This window comes from Pelmatolapia mariae, linkage group LG7, assembly GCF_036321145.2.
Source record: "Pelmatolapia mariae isolate MD_Pm_ZW linkage group LG7, Pm_UMD_F_2, whole genome shotgun sequence".
Taxonomy (NCBI): Eukaryota; Metazoa; Chordata; class Actinopteri; order Cichliformes; family Cichlidae; genus Pelmatolapia; species Pelmatolapia mariae.
In genome coordinates, this window is record NC_086233.1 from 20,306,595 (window position 1) to 20,325,320 (window position 18,726).

General features: G+C 39.1%; 1 protein-coding gene across 4 annotated transcripts in view; it reads left to right on the forward strand.

Moving 5' to 3' along the window:
- ccbe1 (collagen and calcium binding EGF domains 1) overlaps positions 1-12,203 on the forward strand; it is a 36,712-nt gene extending 24,509 nt beyond the window's left edge. For 2 of the 4 annotated variants that reach the window (XM_063480618.1, XM_063480616.1), the window contains 9 exons: positions 3,383-3,435; positions 3,611-3,745; positions 4,006-4,143; positions 5,771-5,880; positions 6,800-6,905; positions 7,685-7,824; positions 9,143-9,178; positions 11,243-11,278; positions 11,538-12,202. In XM_063480618.1, coding sequence (XP_063336688.1) covers positions 3,383-3,435; positions 3,611-3,745; positions 4,006-4,143; positions 5,771-5,880; positions 6,800-6,905; positions 7,685-7,824; positions 9,143-9,178; positions 11,243-11,278; positions 11,538-11,798 — 1,015 coding nt within the window. In that variant the 3' untranslated portion in view covers positions 11,799-12,202. Of the gene's footprint in view, positions 1-3,382; positions 3,436-3,610; positions 3,746-4,005; positions 4,144-5,770; positions 5,881-6,799; positions 6,906-7,684; positions 7,825-9,142; positions 9,179-11,242; positions 11,279-11,537 lie in introns of all 4 variants that reach the window. The other 2 variants (XM_063480619.1, XM_063480615.1) reach the window with 2 other exon arrangements.
- Positions 12,204-18,726: the final 6,523 nt, after the last annotated feature.

Genomic DNA, 18,726 nt, shown 5'->3' on the forward strand with positions numbered 1-18,726 from the left:
TCTGTTCCTCTGTCAGTAGGTTTCATACTATGCGGATCAACAATGGTGGTCATCTTGACTGATTTCAGGAACTCACCAGTACCTCATTTATGTGCTAAAACCCCTCTCTCTGATGTTCAGAATCACTGCACTCAGTGAAAAATACATCAGTGCACCATATTTGAATTTATACATAGATGCGTTACACATGGCCTGCTCTTTCCCCATTAAGAATCTCTTGAGTGGTGATTGTTCCTTTTGTATGACAATCACTTGTGCATGAGTTAAAGTGTTAAGTTTGAGGTAAGGGTTCAAATCTGTTTTTTGCAGGTTAATTTCCTTCTGTGGAAGCCTGAAGAGTCACAAATGAAGCCATGAGGGCTATTAGCTGAAATGCCATGAGGGCTTCATTTGTCACTTATGAACACATGAACTCTAAAAAACTGACCATTTGGCTCATAATAAAACAGGAAGCAGCAAATGGAAGTTGCAGTAAGATGAAAAAGTGTAATTAAGACATTCTTGGTTTGAAAATTGCCCTAGTATGAAGTCATTCTGTTTCTAATGGGCCGTTTAAGAGAGAAATCTGAGAAATTAATCAACTGTCTGTCACTTTAACCATCTTTTGATAACATGTTTTGCATTTGCACACTCAGTGCAATTACTCATTATTGCCTTATTATCCAGTTATTGTCTAATGTGTGTTCTCATTTGCATCTTTTTGTAGCGCTTAATGACCCAATTTAAAGCCACCGCAAGGTAATGTCGGGTATTTGCCTGAAATATAGAAACAACATTTCCTTAATAATTAATAAATAAAAATAAAGTTTCATCTAGCACTGTCATCGGGTCACTACTCTGTCAACTGACATTTTATTTAAGACTGAAGTTGTGCTTAGCAGGCACTGTTTGCATGCTAGGGCTAAACTGAAAACTATGGAGAATATTTTCAATGTTAAAAATTAGCATTAGCAGAGCTATAGATTCTTAATGTAGTGACTAAATGATTTACCTGGGTGACTTCAGGAGTTAATCAGATATTGATCGTGCTTGAATCCTGGTGATCACAGAGGTGATAGTGTTCATTGTATGAACTAACTGGGGAATGGTCCTGTTAGTATTACCTTTTCTGATTAAAAGGTACACAGCATTGCAGTATGATTCTTATTCAGCGTGTCTATCAAAGAGAGCATGAATGCACCATATTTCCATGACTTCATGGCATAATTGGTTTGTTTTATACTCTCCTGTTTGAAAGAAACACCTGCTAGTACTTTTCCTTTGGTCTGAATCATACCTTGTAATGACGTGACTCACGCTGTTAGAAAACTACAACAAAATTGTCTTGTGGAATTTATAATAATAAAACAGAAAAACTAAGAATTAGTAAACAGTCCATTTAAATCCTTGGACAGAAATTAAATGGAGGTTAAAATGATTTTTTAATTTAAAAAACACAACTACCATAGTCAACTTACAGGGGGATTGTCCTCTGAATTATGTTTAAAATTCAAAGAAGTGTAATTAGACCTGAGCAAACATGCAGAAACAGACACAGCAACGAGATCTGCCGACAGCTGTTTGTGTGTGTATGTGTGTGTGTGGTTATGTGTGCATGTGCGTGCATAACAAAATTAGTTTTAGATTTCTTCAAACACGTTCATATAAACAGCCTGAAATATTGGAACAGCAGTTTAGTTTTTACTTTTCTTAAAAGCTTGAAAGTCAGTGTTTGGTATGACCACCTTCATTCTTCAACACAGCCTGAAGTCTCTTAGCGAGCTTTCTTCTAATTTCTTTAAGCAGTCTTCAGGAATAGCTTCTTAAAGGACATTCAGAGGTCTTCTTTGGATGTTGGCTGCCTTCTTGCTTCATTCTCTGTCAAGATGATCCCACATTGCTGTAATAAGTCTGAGGCCTGTGCTCTGAGGAGGCCAATCAATGACTGATAGTGCTCCTTGTGTGTGTTTTTTTTTATCCAGGTATGCTTTTACTGCACTGGCAGTGTGTTTGGGATAATGTTGCTGAAAAATGAAGCTGTTGCCAATCAGATGCTTTTAAATAGTGTTGTCAACACGTTCCATCAGCATTCACAAGATCACTGTTGCAGTCCTAAACATGACAGAGCGCCAACCAGATGGCTATAGAAAATGACTGTTTTACCTCTTTCCTGATGTCTTCCATATATTTTTGACCCAGAAATCTTACACTTGGATTCATCTTTCCATCAGACCTGTTACTGATGATTTTCAGTCTAGTTCTTGGGTAATTTGGCATACCTCAGCCTTTTCTCCCCATTTCCCTGGGGGAATGGGTTCTCAACAGCCACCCTTACATTGAGACCATTTCTAATGAGGCTTTAGTCAACAGTAGATGGATCAGCTGAAGGACCTGATGTGTCTCTCAGGACCTGTGTCATGTGTTTTCTGGATTTTTTCCTATTTCTTAAGGACATGACTTTTAGATACTGTTCATCTGTTGTAGATCATTTTTAAGGCCTGCCACATCTTCTTTTGTTCTCCAGTTGTCCACTTTTTTAAGTCCACACTGTACGTTATGCTACGATATGGCAGCTTTTCAGCTAATAGCTCTTTGGGAATCAACTTGATGGTGCAAAAAATACTATTGTATGTCTGTCAAACTGTGTTATCTTTGGGAGTTTCATAGATTCAATCAGCTAAAGAAATGGAAACAAATTATGTGTTCTTACAACAGACTGCTAGTAACAAAGATACAATTTGAAATTGGCTCTTTGCTAAGTTTTCTGTTATGTGTAAAAACAACACTGGTTCATCCTGTAAGTTAAGAGCCTTTTTTATGTTTCAGTGATTCATAGGTCAGTGTTAAGAGGTTCAATAAGCATTCCATTTAAGTAATTGTTTTATTGGTGCTGAAGTACTACAGTATTTTATACCCGTCAGACTGTGCTATCTTTGGCATTTGTTGTCGATTCAGCTAAGGAAAGGGACAAATTATGTCTTTTGGGACAGGTTGCTAAAGTGCCCAAAGGTACAGTTTAAATGTTGTTCTTTGTTAATATTTTTGTTATCTTTAGAGAAAACATTGGTTCATCCCTGTATGTTAGGGGCCTTTTGTAATACTTTAATTATTCATAGGTCAGTGTTAGGCTTAACACACCGAAAACATTCCTCTGAAAATGTTCGGGTACAAGGAGTGGACTGAACATGAGCGGAAAAGTATTTTTCGACCTGAAGAAGTGTTGCTCAAGATCACTTAAAAAAATTGTAAGTCTGGTTCCTTGGAAGCAAAATACAAAGAGACAAAGGGGAGCTCATTTCTGTATATTCTTACAGTACTGTATATTTTATGTAAATGAGTGACCTTTGTGTATTAAAGTAGTGAATTTGTCTTCTTATGCACATGTTCCTTTGATATTTTACAGAAAGAAGTGTTGCAAGGGCTTTAAGTTTGTTCTGGGCCAGTGCATTCCTGAAGGTATGAAACTGGATATCTCTCCTGTGCTTCTCTGATTATTTTGGGAATTCTTCCCAAACCCATCCAGTCTTTAGTCTTATAATATATAATAATAAAAACTTAATGGTAGATGGATCTGAGATGCTCAGTTTGTGTTTTCTTGCTCATACTGACAAAGCGCTTCATTTATGTCCAGACTATGACGTATGCGCCGGCGCCCCCTGTGAGCAGCAGTGTACCGATCATTTCGGCAGAGTGGTGTGTACCTGTTACCCCGGCTATCGCTATGACCGTGAGCGTCACAGAAGGCGAGAGAAGCCCTATTGTCTGGGTGGGTACACCACATACATATTAATCAGCTTCATCTTTTAAAATAATGTTTGATTATTTGATCTTAACGGTCATTTAAAAAAAGCCTGTGCTCCTTTTGTTTTATTGTACTTGTACAAAGACAAAATACCTTACGATTAATATTTTTTATATTTTTATTTCTTTAAATGATCATGAGGTTGTGCTTGTCAGTGAAACCTAAGTGACCCGAAGTGACACTTTGTCTTTCTTTTATCTCCCTCCTGTCACCGCATGATGCAGACATCAATGAATGCGCAGACAAAAACATGACTGCATGCTCTCAGATCTGCATTAACTCTGTGGGGAGCTACAGGTGTGAGTGTGAGAAAGGCTACTTCCTGGAAGAAGATGGGAAAACATGCACCAAGGGGGAGAGAGGTGAGATTGACATTTTCTCTTCAGCCAAGGTCACCTCACAGTCAGACGTGCCCTTGAATAAAGAGACTGACATTTTGTCTTTATTCAAGGGCACCTCTGACTGTGACGTGAAGCTGACAGCTTGTTATTGGTGTATGTGAGCGAGAGAGGGAGGCGGAGGAAGAGGAGGGGTACTGCAAAACACAGACACCTGGGAGTCATTAGACATCTTCGACCCTTGTGCATGTCAGAATTGTTCTGTCTCCTAAACGTGCTGCTGCCCCTTTGACTCCTGATCTTTCCTGATTTGCTGGGTGTATTTGAAGAAAGCGCAAATGTTCTAGGCAATAAAAAAAACATTTTTTTTCTTATTTTGCCTCAGATTCAGTTGCAATGAAGCAGTAAAGCGCTAAAGATTTGTTACTTCCTCCCTTGCGTTCATCTTCCATTGCATACTATAGTTCAGAAAAAAGCTGGAGAATTAGAAACTGTGGTACATAATCATGCTGCCACTTTATGTCCCGCTGTTTTGTAATATAGTGGGGGAAAATAATATCCAGACAGTTTCACCATTCAACCACAGGCTCGAGACAAACTAGAAGAGCTACAGTGTGCTTCTTTATGGGCTTTGTTTCCATAGGAATGTGAGGTATGTGCAAGTTTATTGATTAAATATTATCATTTTAATCTGGACGAACGAGCAAAAAGCTGAAAAAGTGGAAAGGAAAGTGAGAAAAAAAGACATGTAGAGTTATTTTCAGTTGTAACAATATGTTATTAAATCACATTGTTAACTCTGAACTCATTTTAATTCTGCACTTTCCAGAGACTGACTCATTTTTTACAGCCCCCTGCCAACTTTAGTTCAGTAAATCACCCACAATGGTTAATGTACCTTTTCATTAGTGGATTTGCTTTTCCCCAGTTATTAAAAAAGAGAGTATTTGCGAGAACAAAACTGCTCAATCTTATATTCATCACACTGAACCAAGAGGCACAAAGAAAGCAGTCACTATCCGGTTGTACAGATCAGATCAGAATAAAGTCAGAACTGGTCCGTGGATAGTTTCCTCATTTCAGGTTTTAATACCTGTTTCTGAAAAGACTAAAGCACAAACAGAACTATAAGACTAAATAACTGTTTTGCTGCTTTTGCCTTCAGAACATAAGCCACTCATCCCTCACTCTGCTCACACAGCTTATCGGAAACCCATCGAACAGTTACGAAGGCAGCACTGCTGAACATAACAACACTATTTAAATTATTAGACTGTTTTGGCGACAGATTTAATGTAACCTGACAGTAATAACAATTGTGGTTTCCCTTTATGGGGTCAATTTAACACAGCTCTGAATCATACGCTTTAGGTTAACTTTCCCAAAGCATAGCTTTTGGTTTACACTTTATGGCAAGCAAGTGAAAGATACGTGGTTCGGTCCCAGGAAGAGACACAATTCCCTTTGGGGGTTACGTCAAGAAGAGAATCCAACATAAATATCTGCCAAATCAAAAATGTGGAGCTTCCCACTGTGGTGATCCTTGTTGAATAAGGGAGCAGCCAGATGTAGCTTCTTCAGTAAAGTCTGTTTTCCTGACAGTTTTCTAAGAAAAGCATTATGTTAACATAAACATTTTCCCATTTCCCAGCAGTACATCTCTTTGAGAAGTCTGATAATGTCATGAATACTGGAACCTGCTCAGCCACGTGTGATGATTTCTACCAAATTAAGATGTCTGTCCTACAGCTTAAACAGAAGGTAAAAATGTGCACATTGGATTGGTCCATTTCACCCACAAACTCAACAGAAATATCACAAATCTTGCAAACTGAGCTACACATGTGCATGACAGCAGTATGTTAGCTTTCATTGTGGAACTCAAAAAACAGTTTTTTTTTAAATAAAATAAACATAAAAATGTGGATGTTCTTTAAAGTTTAAGAAAAAAGTAAGTAAATTTTTAATTTATTCATTTATATCATGGAAAGGTTAGGAACCCTCAGTTTGAACACCTGTACCCAAGGTCACAGGCTAAAGTCTTGTATAATTTTTACTGATCAGCAGGTGAACCACAACCTTTCAGTGTGTGTGTCTGTGTGTGTGTGCGCGCGTGTGTGTGTGCCAGCATGGACAGATGCTTCTGCGTCTTGCATGAATTCTGATTTGTCAGTCCTGGCAGCATGGTGAGGTCTTTAAGGTATTACCCCCAGGGGTTACCAGCTCCACATGATGTTCTACTCAGATCAAAGATAACTTTTTTCTCAAGGATGCTACTTAGTATACAGGAGCAGGAAAGCTCCTGGTCATGCTGAATAATGCAGAGGGGTTGCCTGGCCTTCCATCTGGCTGGGTTACTGCTTATACTGTGGTGCAGATAGATGATCAACTTTAATCTTTGGCAGAGAATATAATTTTAGCTTAATTTTAGTTTATGTTGGCTCTCCAGGGTGAAAGTTTCCTTTCCTGTTTGACATTGCAGGCTTTTATGAGTCCTTGTATGTAAAACTGTTTTTAAAACTAAATGCATAATTGTACAGTCAGATATTTGTATGTTTTATATAACTTCCAAATCAGCTTGAAAAAGGGCTTAATTAATTCAGCAATTTTTAGTTAACTTTCCATGGCATTTACAGTGTTATTCAACCATTTCTTCTTTTTCTTTCGTAACTCCTCTAAGATGGCTTTGCTGTCAAACAGTGCTGGCATCCCTGAGCAGATGACGAGTGAAAAACTCCTATCACCTATGTCTTTACCAGGGCCTCCAGGTTCCCCTGGACCTCCAGGTAAGACACAGCCTCAGTTTCTACGCGAGAACACCAGCCTCTATGAAGAAGTCATGGCGTTAAGCAAAATGTTGGAAGTACTGATAGGCTAGATGCGTTTAGGCACACCTTACATGAAAAAATTACTGACAGCACTTATGCTATTCGTAGGTTTAAGCCCACACTGGGGAAATGCACTTTTTACAGCATGGTAAAACTGATAAAAATGCATTAATCAATAATAATCAATAAAATACAAGAGTAATATATATATATATGTGTGTGTGTGTGTGTGTGTGTCTGTGTGTGTGTGTGTGTGTGTGTGTGTGTGTGTGTGTGTGTGTGTGTGTGTGTGTATTTTAGGTGGTATTTATGACACATTTCTGACACTTATCTTTAACAATCCCTAGTAACAATTAAAGTGATGGATATATGAACTGATAGAAATGTTTTAGTTTTCACAATTCAAAGCATTGGACAACTTTTAATTTTGACCTATTAATAGAGAATGAATATTTGTACCATATTTAACTGCAAACTATAGGTAAGCTCAAATTGTAAACCTCTGCATAGCTAAAATCCAAACCTCAGGGTGTTTTTGTGGTCATCCCTCTTTTTAAACAATGTTAGCAAACAGTGCAGGTTTTCCTCATATAATGCAGGCATTGTTGGGATCATCTTAACATTGAAATCTCTCTAGTACAGCTAAGAAGCATCTATTATGCAGAGTCTGTGTGTGTCTGTGTGTGTAATCTCTTCAGTTGTTTCCTACCCACTCATATCAGTGTGTAATACTTCAGGAGATCCAGGACCAGAAGGCCCTCCAGGAATTTCAGGACAGACGGGGCCCCCTGGACCACCTGGCCCCAGAGGCTTAATGGGACCCATTGGACCAACACCCGACCTGTACCACATCAAACGAGGCCCTCGGGGGCCTGTGGTCAGTTATTAAATCCCTGTTTTACAATTAAAAATTTACGCAGAATTTAACAAGAAAAACTAACGTTTGTCTTGGATGAAACAAACAGCCTCACAGCATTTTATATCCAATTTGTCATATTCTTCATGTCAAATGGAGAATATAAAAATCAGAAAGTTTTTGTCCTGATTGTGACCTATGAATAATTTGATGTATAGCACCACTCTTACACCACTTACCTCTATTTATTATTATTTTTATCTTATAATTTTACTTTGTGACACATAGAAGAATGGCTGATTTAATATGAAAAGCAATAAAATCTTGAAAATCTCTTTTTTCATTTTAATGATTCACTAAATTATTATATTATCAGATAATTTAGTGTAACTGCATTGACAGGAAACCCCCCTGAGAAAGACACAAAATACATCCCGTCATGCACCCTTTTAAAGACCCTCATTCTTGCGAGGTGGATAAGGATAACACGTAGAAATGGCAGGACAACAGCTTCGGTTGCTTTCTTTGGCTTGCTGTTTTTGTGCCGTGCCAAGTCTTTCCTGCAAGTGTCAACCCTACATGTTAAAGTGTGGGACTGGAATCAAGAATGTGCAGGATGTGGCTATCAAGACATATTTTCTACTTTTTTAAAGCTCTTGTATTTATGCAATCTTCTCACTGATAAATCAGACTATCATCACCTACCATCAATCAAATGACAAGCTGCTTAAAGCCAAAACAAGAGCTGTAGAGCAGTGTTTTTTAGAAGATGACCTGTTGCTTTGTGTTTGAGTGTGGATGCGTTTTTTTAATCTTATTTATACATTTCGTCAGTATACATGCTAATGATCTCCTCCTGAAAAGGTATTGTCCGCTCATCACACAACAACCTGATTAGACTCTAGGTGCAGTTAGGTTTGGTTTGGTCACCAGGCCATGTGTGTTTGACTTCATGTCTGGATTTCAGAGGTGATGAATGCGTGACTCAGAAGCTTTGTAGTGATCTGAATATTGGCGCTACTCCCTATACAAAGATTATTATCCCATGAGAGAGATCAAAGCACTCTGTGTTGTCAGTTTGAAGTTACTCAAAAATGGCCTGGAGGCAGGAACAGAGTTAATCGTGGGTACTCTCACTTGATGGAGCATGATAAAGTAGTTTTGTATTTTGAGGGGCTTTGGGTAAACTGTTTCTGGGAATATACTGAATTCAACAAGCCGCCACAGAACAATACTTTAAAGCAGTAAATATAATTTCATACCTTTGGAGTTTGAAACAAAGGTGACTAAAATATGTTTAAAAATCAAATATATCTGAACTACTTTTTGTATTTAACAGGGGCCTCCAGGAGCACCAGGAAAAGACGGTCTAAAGGTGAGGTCAGATACTATTTAGTCAACCAAAAATCTTCATTTTGGGGAACTTTAAAGTATAAATTTCCTCTACAAGGCAATTACTATAGACAAGAGTAGAATTGCCCATCACATTGATCCCTTAGGGAGCAGGAGGAGTCATCACCATTGATATATTGCATCCTATTTTAAAAAAGAAGTTGGTGCGGTGAGTGCAGAGAGCACCGGCTGGATAGATTTGCCAAAATCACGTCAATCAAAGTAAATTTCTCAATAGCTAAATTGTTTCCCCACCTCTCCAGATTTGTTCGGGATGAAAAGCACAAGGCAGGTGCCAGAATACTTGTTAATCCTCACCTGGGTGCTGCGCGGGCACATGAGGGGATTACTTAACTGCAAGTTGCTACAAGTTTATAGGCAGTTTTCACAGTTTTGTGTACAACATGAACACAAGCTTTGGTCGATGCTTGAAACGTGCGTTACATATTCTTACAGAGAGGGTCAGGATTTTGCTCACTTGGAAAGAAATTTCTCAAGTCAGACTTGAGCCCATGACTTCAGCACAGAAACGTCATTGACAACACTATAGATACCTCTGGACTGTTTTGGTTGTTTGGAATCACCTGGGTTTCTTCAGATTGGCCAGTTGGAGATGTTATTTTAAAGGGCTAACAGGAATGCTTTTCTCTGCTTTGCCTTCTTGTGAAGCCTAAGGCAAAGGGTTAAAAAAAGAAGGATCTGACAGATGGTTAAGTCTGAGATTAAGTGGGCACAATGCAGATTTCATCCTAGTTACTGTGAGATTTGTTTTGTGCATTTTTCACATCTTTGCATTAAACAATATGCCTCTTGCTCTTTTTTACAATATCTATAACCAGAAGCTCTTGCTCTGCCACTTTGCTGCACCATGTTGTAGTTGAGTTTGACAGTGGTTCGCTCTCATTTAGATGATGATGGTTTTTATATGGCAAAATAATGTATGAACATCACTTGTGACTGTGGCAGTTGTTACTAAGATTAGCCTCAAAGAAAAAGCTTTTTAAAAATAGAACAGAGCTCTCTCTCTATCTTTGATTTGACCCTCGCCTGTGATAAGTACAGCAGGTCGGTGGTGCAGTGAGTGAGTGAGGTAAGATTTTCTTTTTTAGTTTCACTGGGGACTTGATCCTGAACCTTCAGGATGTCAGAATGAATTTAGACTGAGAGCAGCCAGGTGAAGTAGTTAAAGGAGCTAATATGCAGAAACCTTGAAACATTATGAGACTTAACAGTGCCCGTGATTGGACACCAGGGTGGTTATGTTTGTTTAAAAGAAAAATAAATCACTTACAAGAGCAAGGTATGAAAGCTTCAGAGATTCTCATGTTAAATTGGACCTTGTAACTCTGTTTGCTTGGCTTGTAGATTGAACGCATGGAAAGACTTAGGTGCATCTGCCTTATTGACACAGTACCTTGGTGTTCTTTTCAGTGCAGCTGGGATGTTTGTGCGGATAGATTGGAGGGTTATGGTAATATGTCTCTCAGAGTAACAAATCCAAACCATCTGCCAAAACACTCCCAGCCCCCCTGTGACCCTGAGCATGGCTAACAGGGTAGTCAGCTTAATGTGTATGTGCTACTGTAAATCACCAGGCTGCCATGATACTTCACAGTCGAGCTGTAAAGGATTCAGCTTACTAAAGGGGCTAATTTTACTTTTTTGCTTAGAAATGTATTTGTTATCTAAAGCTAGAAAAGAAGATTTTACACTAAACTCTATGGAGAGCCACACTTTGTATTCTCACATTTTGAATATGAGCTTTAGGGGTGACATTTAGATAGTCTATGTTTCAAACTTTACACAGAGTTAATGAAAGCTGCATTGCTCTTTTAGCAAAAATATATAACAACACAGTACATGCTTCTTTGATATAATGTGCTCCCATTTATTCCCTTTTTAATCCATGAAGCAATTGTGTTTACTTTCATCCTGAACTCAGTTTTCCAGTTTGTGAAAGTTCCCGTAGCAGAATATCATGAATTCCTCTCATGCATTTTCCTTCAGTGTAATTCATCTTAACTAAATATTTGTTTTGTTTCCTCAGGGGGACAGAGGAGCTCCTGGGCCTGTTGGACCACCAGTAAGACTAAGGCTGTCTATACCGAGGCCACATTACTGTAACTCGTTACTATCAAATAGAAAAGTGTAGTTAAACTACAGCATGGCTGGGAAATTAAATGGTATCTCATGGAAAGTAAGCATTATCATCATGTCCAAGCATCCAGTGGCCAGTTCACCAAACAGCTGGAGCCTTGATGCAATAAACTCTTGTGTAATAATTATATTTATATCCACAAATAAGCTAAAAAATTTGTCTGTATCTCTTTGGTCAAACCCAGGGCCCTCCAGGATCCTTTGATTTCCTGCTTCTGCTGATGGCAGACATCCGAAATGACATCGCTGACCTGCAGAGCAAGGTGTACGGTCGACCTATGCACTCTCTAGAGGAGGACTTTCCCACAGTCCCTGACAGCTGGAGACAAAACCAGGACCCTTTAGATATGGGCTCGGGTGAGGACTCTAAGGAAGCGCCGCCTCGAACAGGCGGCGGGCCAAAGAGGAACAGGAAGAGGAAACCAACACGAGAGAGAACAGAGTGAACAAACTGGAATGAATGAAAAAGGTGTTTTTAAATACACTGTCTTTGGTGTGAATATTGAAATGATCTGCCTTCTTATTTAACTTCTTTAAAAAAGAACATATTTTATGCTGTTTGATTACAGATTGTCTATTTTTGTATGATATACAAAATTTCATCTATTTTTTAACAAAAATGAGTAGACTGTGCCAACGCATGCTTTTTTATTGCATATTTTCAGAAACCTACTGTTCCTTTATAGCACATTAAAGAAGTCTCTCATAAAAACAGTTTTTTTTTCTCTTTAACTGTAAACAATCGGCATGTGTTGCATCATTTTTGTGCTTGCAGGAAGAATTAAAGCAGCAAAATATAGAATTTTACTTTTTAACCTTAGTGCATTGAGTCTCATCTATTGCATGCCCCATTGTCATTTTTAAAATTTTGTTTTACCAAAAGTAATGATTCAAAGAAATTTTGGAAATACTGCTGTTGTAGCAGCTGTGATCAGAGCTGCAACTGTGGATTATCGGTAAGTGTTTCAAATGTCACTGAAATGACACCGTACCTTATCTAATACAGCGTTCCTCGAGGTCTTTGTTGGCCTTTTTAAATCTTAAGAAGTTTTTGACTTCTGTCAGGGAGGTCCATTTTTTCTGTGTAGTTTTGAATGAATTCTGATAAAACTTTGTTCTGATAAAGATGAAATGAATACATACCAAATGCAACACTATTCCCTTCAAAGTGAATACTGCCCAGAGAGTGAGCTGTCTTGGTGGAGGTTTGCGCTCTCACAGTGGTTCTTGTTTTGTAATGTTTTGCTACCTGTAAGAGCTTCAAAGTGAGAACAGTTTTGTTTTTTCATAATTTATTTCTAGTTTTTGCAAAAACAAAAAACAGATGCATATTTGTTATCAGAGCTTCCTTTGATATACGCAGTGACGCTGCGCGCTGTGGTGTTAGTTGGAGGGCTGCGTTAGGCACCAAAGCAGCCTTCTCGTGCCTAACCATAGCCTGTAACTTGATAATTTTAAAGTAAACTTCTTAAAACTGAATTATATATCCTGCCATGGCCACCAGACTAAAGTTTCTGTGCCTACAGCTCATTAGTGGCTTGTTTAAAACTCGGAATAAAAACCACTGCGTTGCCAAAAAGAAAAATGTAACTTTTTTACATTTTAATTTGTGGCGCTGTAACACTGTATGCAGACTTGAAATTTGCTCTGCAAAATATACTGTATGGTGAAATTATTGCATATCTCTAAATACTTCATGCAGAGTGGAACAAAAACATAATGTGGTGACTAATTTACCAATCAAGCGTTTCTGAGGAGTGGAAGGCTGTAAAAACAGTGTTCCTGTCAGCTGGAAAGCAGAATGCAAATAATTATGTCTAGTGAAATCAATAGTTTGCTTTGTTTGGGTAAAGTAAGTTTTTATGGCACTGGAGAGTGATTGTGCTTTGCAGTGTTTGTGAAATATATTGTATATCTGACCTAATAATAAACCAACCAAAGTAAAGCCTTCTCTGCAAGCAGGCAACTTTCAGAGGGCAGTGTGAATGTCAGCTGACTGAAATTCTAAAATGTTTTAATTTTTTTTTTCTCCACCAGAGGGAGACCTTCTCAAAGCAAGAGATCCAAAGCAGTCTGATGTTTAAAAAGAAATCTTATTTTTAACCGACCTGTTGATTTGTTGGCAGAAAACAGGGCCATTTTTCAAGGCTGGAGAAAATTAAAAAAAAACTGTTCATCCTTGATGAACATCATGAGACTAATAATCACCAAAACGAGAATGTTATTTCCTGATCTTTGTGGATTTCAATATCAATTCTGTCTGATGACCAGGCATATACAAGCCTTAGGAAACAAAAAAAGAGAAAAGAAACGTCTGACTTGACTCATCTGTGCATGTTTTTTGTTTGTTTGTTTGTTTGTTTTATTTATTTTATGGTATTTGGTGTTTTGATTTTTTTTGCCATTATCCACAATAATCCCAGCCAGACCCAGACACTATGAACGATTTTGATAGCATTCTCTTACATATTACCACCAAATATTACCATTATGTGGTGCCACTCACTCTCTGGTTGAGTTAACCTGATTTTATATTACATTATTATCTAGTCCTTATTTAATAAAGAATAACCAGAAAAAAGGACAATACAGTACTTAGTTGTGTTTTTACATCAAGCATTCAGTACCCTGATGAATCCACTAGATGGCAGTAATTTCTCAGTCCTGTACAGCGTGTACTGTTTGAGTTCAGCCCATTAAATGATGCACAGCACAGAGTGCTGACTGAACTCATTAAACTTTGGCGTGTAGTTCACAGGGATCCACACAGACACAATCAAAACACCGTGATGAATAAAGCTTTGTGGGAATGCTCACTCAGCATGGGTAATGTGTACATGCTTGTTTATTTTGGGACTCTGTGACATTACCTTTTCTTCTCTCTCAAAGATTGACCTGCAAGCGTCAGAGTGATCATTTTGTTCCTGGAAGAACTTTTTTTCCCTAATTTAAATCATATTCACATTCGTTATCTTTTCTATTAGAAACATTTATGTCGTTCCCAAAAGACAAACACAGATTTGTTCATTCTTTGACAACATCCAAACCGAAATCCTTTCAGATAGTTCGAAGTTTTGGATTTTGGATGCCAGCCTCATTAGACACTACATCATTGTTAACACGTTGTGTATTTGTTTCACAATAAGCCCATTTTCCCACAACGCTGCATGTTATGATTTGCATTTGATTAAAGAGGGACCGATATTGAAGTGCTGGGCGATTCTTTTTAACAAGCTGGGCTCCTCTTATATAGAAAGAGACAAAAACACGGGGAAATCTTGGCAATAAATTTCTCAAATATCTCTTCTGGAAGTAATTAATCACCACTGTACAAGGACAGGCCTTTAAAAGGATTTCAAATATTTGCTGAAGTGGCCCCTTGTTCCCAATTATATCTCTCTGCTTGCCCCCTTCATTATTTAGAACTGTCCACAAAAAATATGCAACAGTAAATGGGAACATGCACACACACACACACACAAACAGACCCCAAAGAAAATGTTTAGTAGCAAAAAGGATGAGTGAGTTACTGTGTTGCTAAAAAGCCCTAATGAGGTAATTTTATTAGTAGCGGCTGCCCAGGACTGTTGGAAACAGATGGAGGAAACAAACAGAGAGGGGCAGCATAAAGAAAATTAGTGCTACCCAATTCATTAATTAATGCATTAGTGTGGGCAGCAAATTAACTGCCCCAAAAAATCTTCCATTCAGCAAAGACTATGATGGAAGAAAAAAAATACATTGTTGCCCTTCAGCGTAATTACAAGACAGTGCAAATTCAATTCTAATGAGGCGAAAGGCACCCCCTTAACATACATCCCCTATTCCCCCCTCTCTAAAAGGGCTTGCTCTTGTTGAGGCCTAAGTTTAAGGAAGTATTGAGAGAGAAGGAGACAATGATGAGAGATCGGCCAGGGTCTAAGTGCTTTATGTGCTGCAAACAGGTAGAGAGGATTGAATGGCTCTCTTTCTGGGACTCCTGGGGGGCCTGTCTTCCCAGCACAACAACACTTGGCCCTGAGAAAAGGGCCCGCTGAGGAGCCTGGAGAGTGAATGGACCTGTGCCGTGGTGGGTCAGACTGAATGGCCACAAGTTCTCCACTGATTAAAAACGATGTTGTGCCGGTCCGGGCTTCAACACATGTATGCAAACACACACACTTATGCGTGTAGACACAAAAAAACACACACAATCACACATGCACATACTGAGAGCCCTCACCCTTCCACCTCTCCCTCTCATTGAGTTATCTTTACTCGGGCTTTGTCTCCTCTAATTGGAGCTGATGAGTGACTAATTGGTAGCTTTTTTACAACACCCGGTACTTAAGCAATGGCAAACCGAGTGAGGCAGCATGAGCGGAGTTAATGAGAGGCTTTGCACAAATAAAGGCTTTAAAATGGGCCTGTTTCACAGAATGGGAGAAAAAGGAAAGTTGAGGATATCTTTTGTGTCCTCCACATCTTTCACTGATGTGCAGGTATCTAAAAAGGGAGCGGGAGTGGTGGAGGGCACACAGTGGCTGCTGAAACGTTGAGCACTTGTCTGCATAAAGGGATCTGTTCTGTATTGTTTGGGCCCCATCGTTTAGTGTGTCTGTTAATAATGAGAAAGGGCTGCTCCTCAAATGAATGTGGCAAAGTCCTTAGTGGACAATAAGTGCCCTCTCTTCTGCCCAGACCACACTGGACTGTGTCAAAGCAATCTGAAATGAAGGTTTAGCCCCCTTCTGCATTGTCCGGGGTGAGTGTGTGGCCTGTATGCACAGAGCCAAGCCTGCGAATAATACAGCGGCAGATCAAATCTATGCATTATTGGCTTAAATGATCATAAAACATTCAAAGCTGCTAGGCGTGATAAGCGAAGCTTCTGTGTCTCTTGTGCATCGGGTCAGCATCAGGCTCGCTGGATTGTAATTAAAATCATAAGAACAGTGAGTGCCCTGGTCCTCAAAGGAGAGAAGCGATTTGCATCATGGTGGTAAAAGTAAGAGCCCGGTGGGACGTTTCCTTAGCATGCTGTCACCTTAGCAGATATTTAGTCTACGTGATAATGGATTGCTTTGTGCTTTTCCGGTATGAATAAACACCATGCAGCAACAGGCTTCATTTAACTAAGCCATCGTTCACACCAGGCGTTGACAAGCCACTCTCCCTTTCCTCTTAATGCTTTAGATGCCCAGATCCCCCAAGAACAAATGGCCCCATGCACAACACAACAGGTATTTGTTTTGTCAGTTAAGGCCACTGGTTCCACAACACACAGAATGATAGGAGGACATCCAGCGGTCAAAACAAGGATAGAACATGCCCCTCAAAAAAGTGCCACCTCAAACCTCATGTGGCTCAACGGCAGAGGCTCGCTGTCATTTCCAGGATTATATTTAGTACAGTATTGTATAATTCGCTGGCCAAATATTTGTTCTGACTCATGCAATAGGCTATTCACAGTTTCACTGACCCATTAACAATCCACGGTTTCCCATTGTCCACTTCTAAATGGATCTATTAGCACCGCCTTTGTTATTCAAATCCTGCATTTCCCCACAAAGAGTGTGGTTTAACTCTCTAATGAGGACTTCCTCAGACAAAGGACAGATGTCTCTATTTTCTCTGCCCTGACAAATCCACTGGAAAGATGTCACGAGTGGTAAGAGCCTACACCAGAAATTTTCAAAATTACATATAGTCTCCTTCTTGTGTGTTTTGTTTGGCAGAGCATTTTACAGATGTATTTTAATAGTAGATTTAATAGTAGATAATAGATCAATCTAATAGATTTTTCTTTCCACGGCCTCATGCTGTGACAGTTTCCGGATATTTAAAGACATACAAAAACAGATCTGGTTTGACAACACTTGTGCATACCTGTCATATAATGGATTTTATGGTTGTGTTGACACAGAGTTAAAAAACAATATTCACATCTTTCACCTGCTCGAGGAGTTGATCTCCTATTAACCTTGTTTCCAAAAACATGATTAAAGCTTTAGCTCTACTGAATTTCATTCATCTGCTTCACCAAATTCTCATGTGTTGCTTGCAAAGGTAGCCAAATAATTCAGTGGCTCACTCATAGGGGAAAAAAAAGGCTCCAAAAACCAACAGACAATTTGTTCATGGCTATTCACTCCAAATCTTCCAGCTGGTGTAGCCACAATATCCTGTTTTGTTGGAATCACGGCCCTTGTAGTGGTTTAGCACCCGTAGAGGCAACTGGGGGAAAGTGGGGAAAATTTTGAAGTAAATCAAGGCCTCAGTATATGTTTTAATAGTTTATATCATGTTCATCCTCTTCATATAATCACCTGCAAGACGTAATGGAGTGACAACTGCACATGTTAAGGTCACATTGACCCAGTATGCTGCCCCGGGGTAAATATTTGCTATTATGCCCCACAGTCTCCCACATTTAGTGGATTGTGTCAAGTTCCTATTAAGCATCGCTGAGACAGTGCAACGTGGTTTTATTATTTGCCCGCAATCAGCAGTTGCACAGAGCAGGACTCTGCCTCTCTATGAGTGTACCTGTGTGTTTGTGAGTAGAGGTTTATTTAGTGAAATATCCAACATGTAAGAAGAATAAAGGTTTCTAGTCTTACAGTTAGTATTAATAATAAATAAGCCGATCCAATTTAGTTAACATTGTACTTTAGTAGTGCACGTTATCAATTATATTTAAATACCTCTCTTTTTTGACATGAAAGGGAGAGTCTTAAGATTGGGAGAGTCTTCTACAAAAGTGTCCTGGGCTTTCATTAGCCCAGGGGCCATTCCCAAAGTGGCCCCTGGGCAGTTTTTGAGTATTTTGTTCCATGCAAACTATTTGCAACAGACGCAACTGGTACTTGCTAGCAGGTCTGACCACCCTCTAGACCAGTGGTTCTTAACCTGGGTTCAAACGAACCCTAGGGGTTCGGTGAGTCGGTCTCAGGGGTTCGGCAGAGCCTCCGTCGTGACATGCACGGCTCATTTTGTGCACCAGTTAAAAACATATCTATGTCTTGAATTTGAAAAAATCATATTTTATTTTTCACTAACGAGGGGTTCAGTGAATGCGCATATGAAACTGGTGGGGTTCGGTACCTCCAACAAGGTTAAGAACCACTGCTCTAGACCTTCAGAATGAGATTGTAGCATTGAATTTCAAAGCAACTGCCAACAACCACTTACGAAACAGCCAGGGAATGCACATTTTTCTCTAACAGTTGCTGGCCGGTTTATAGGCCTCTGTGACTTTGACTCAGTGATTTGTTTATTTATTTATTTATTACACCTATACTGCAAGGTAAAATGTCAAAATATCTCACATGAAAAGGCATTCTCAAAAGTCAAAATCAAAAATCAAAAGCATGTTGGCGGATTGAATCCTCC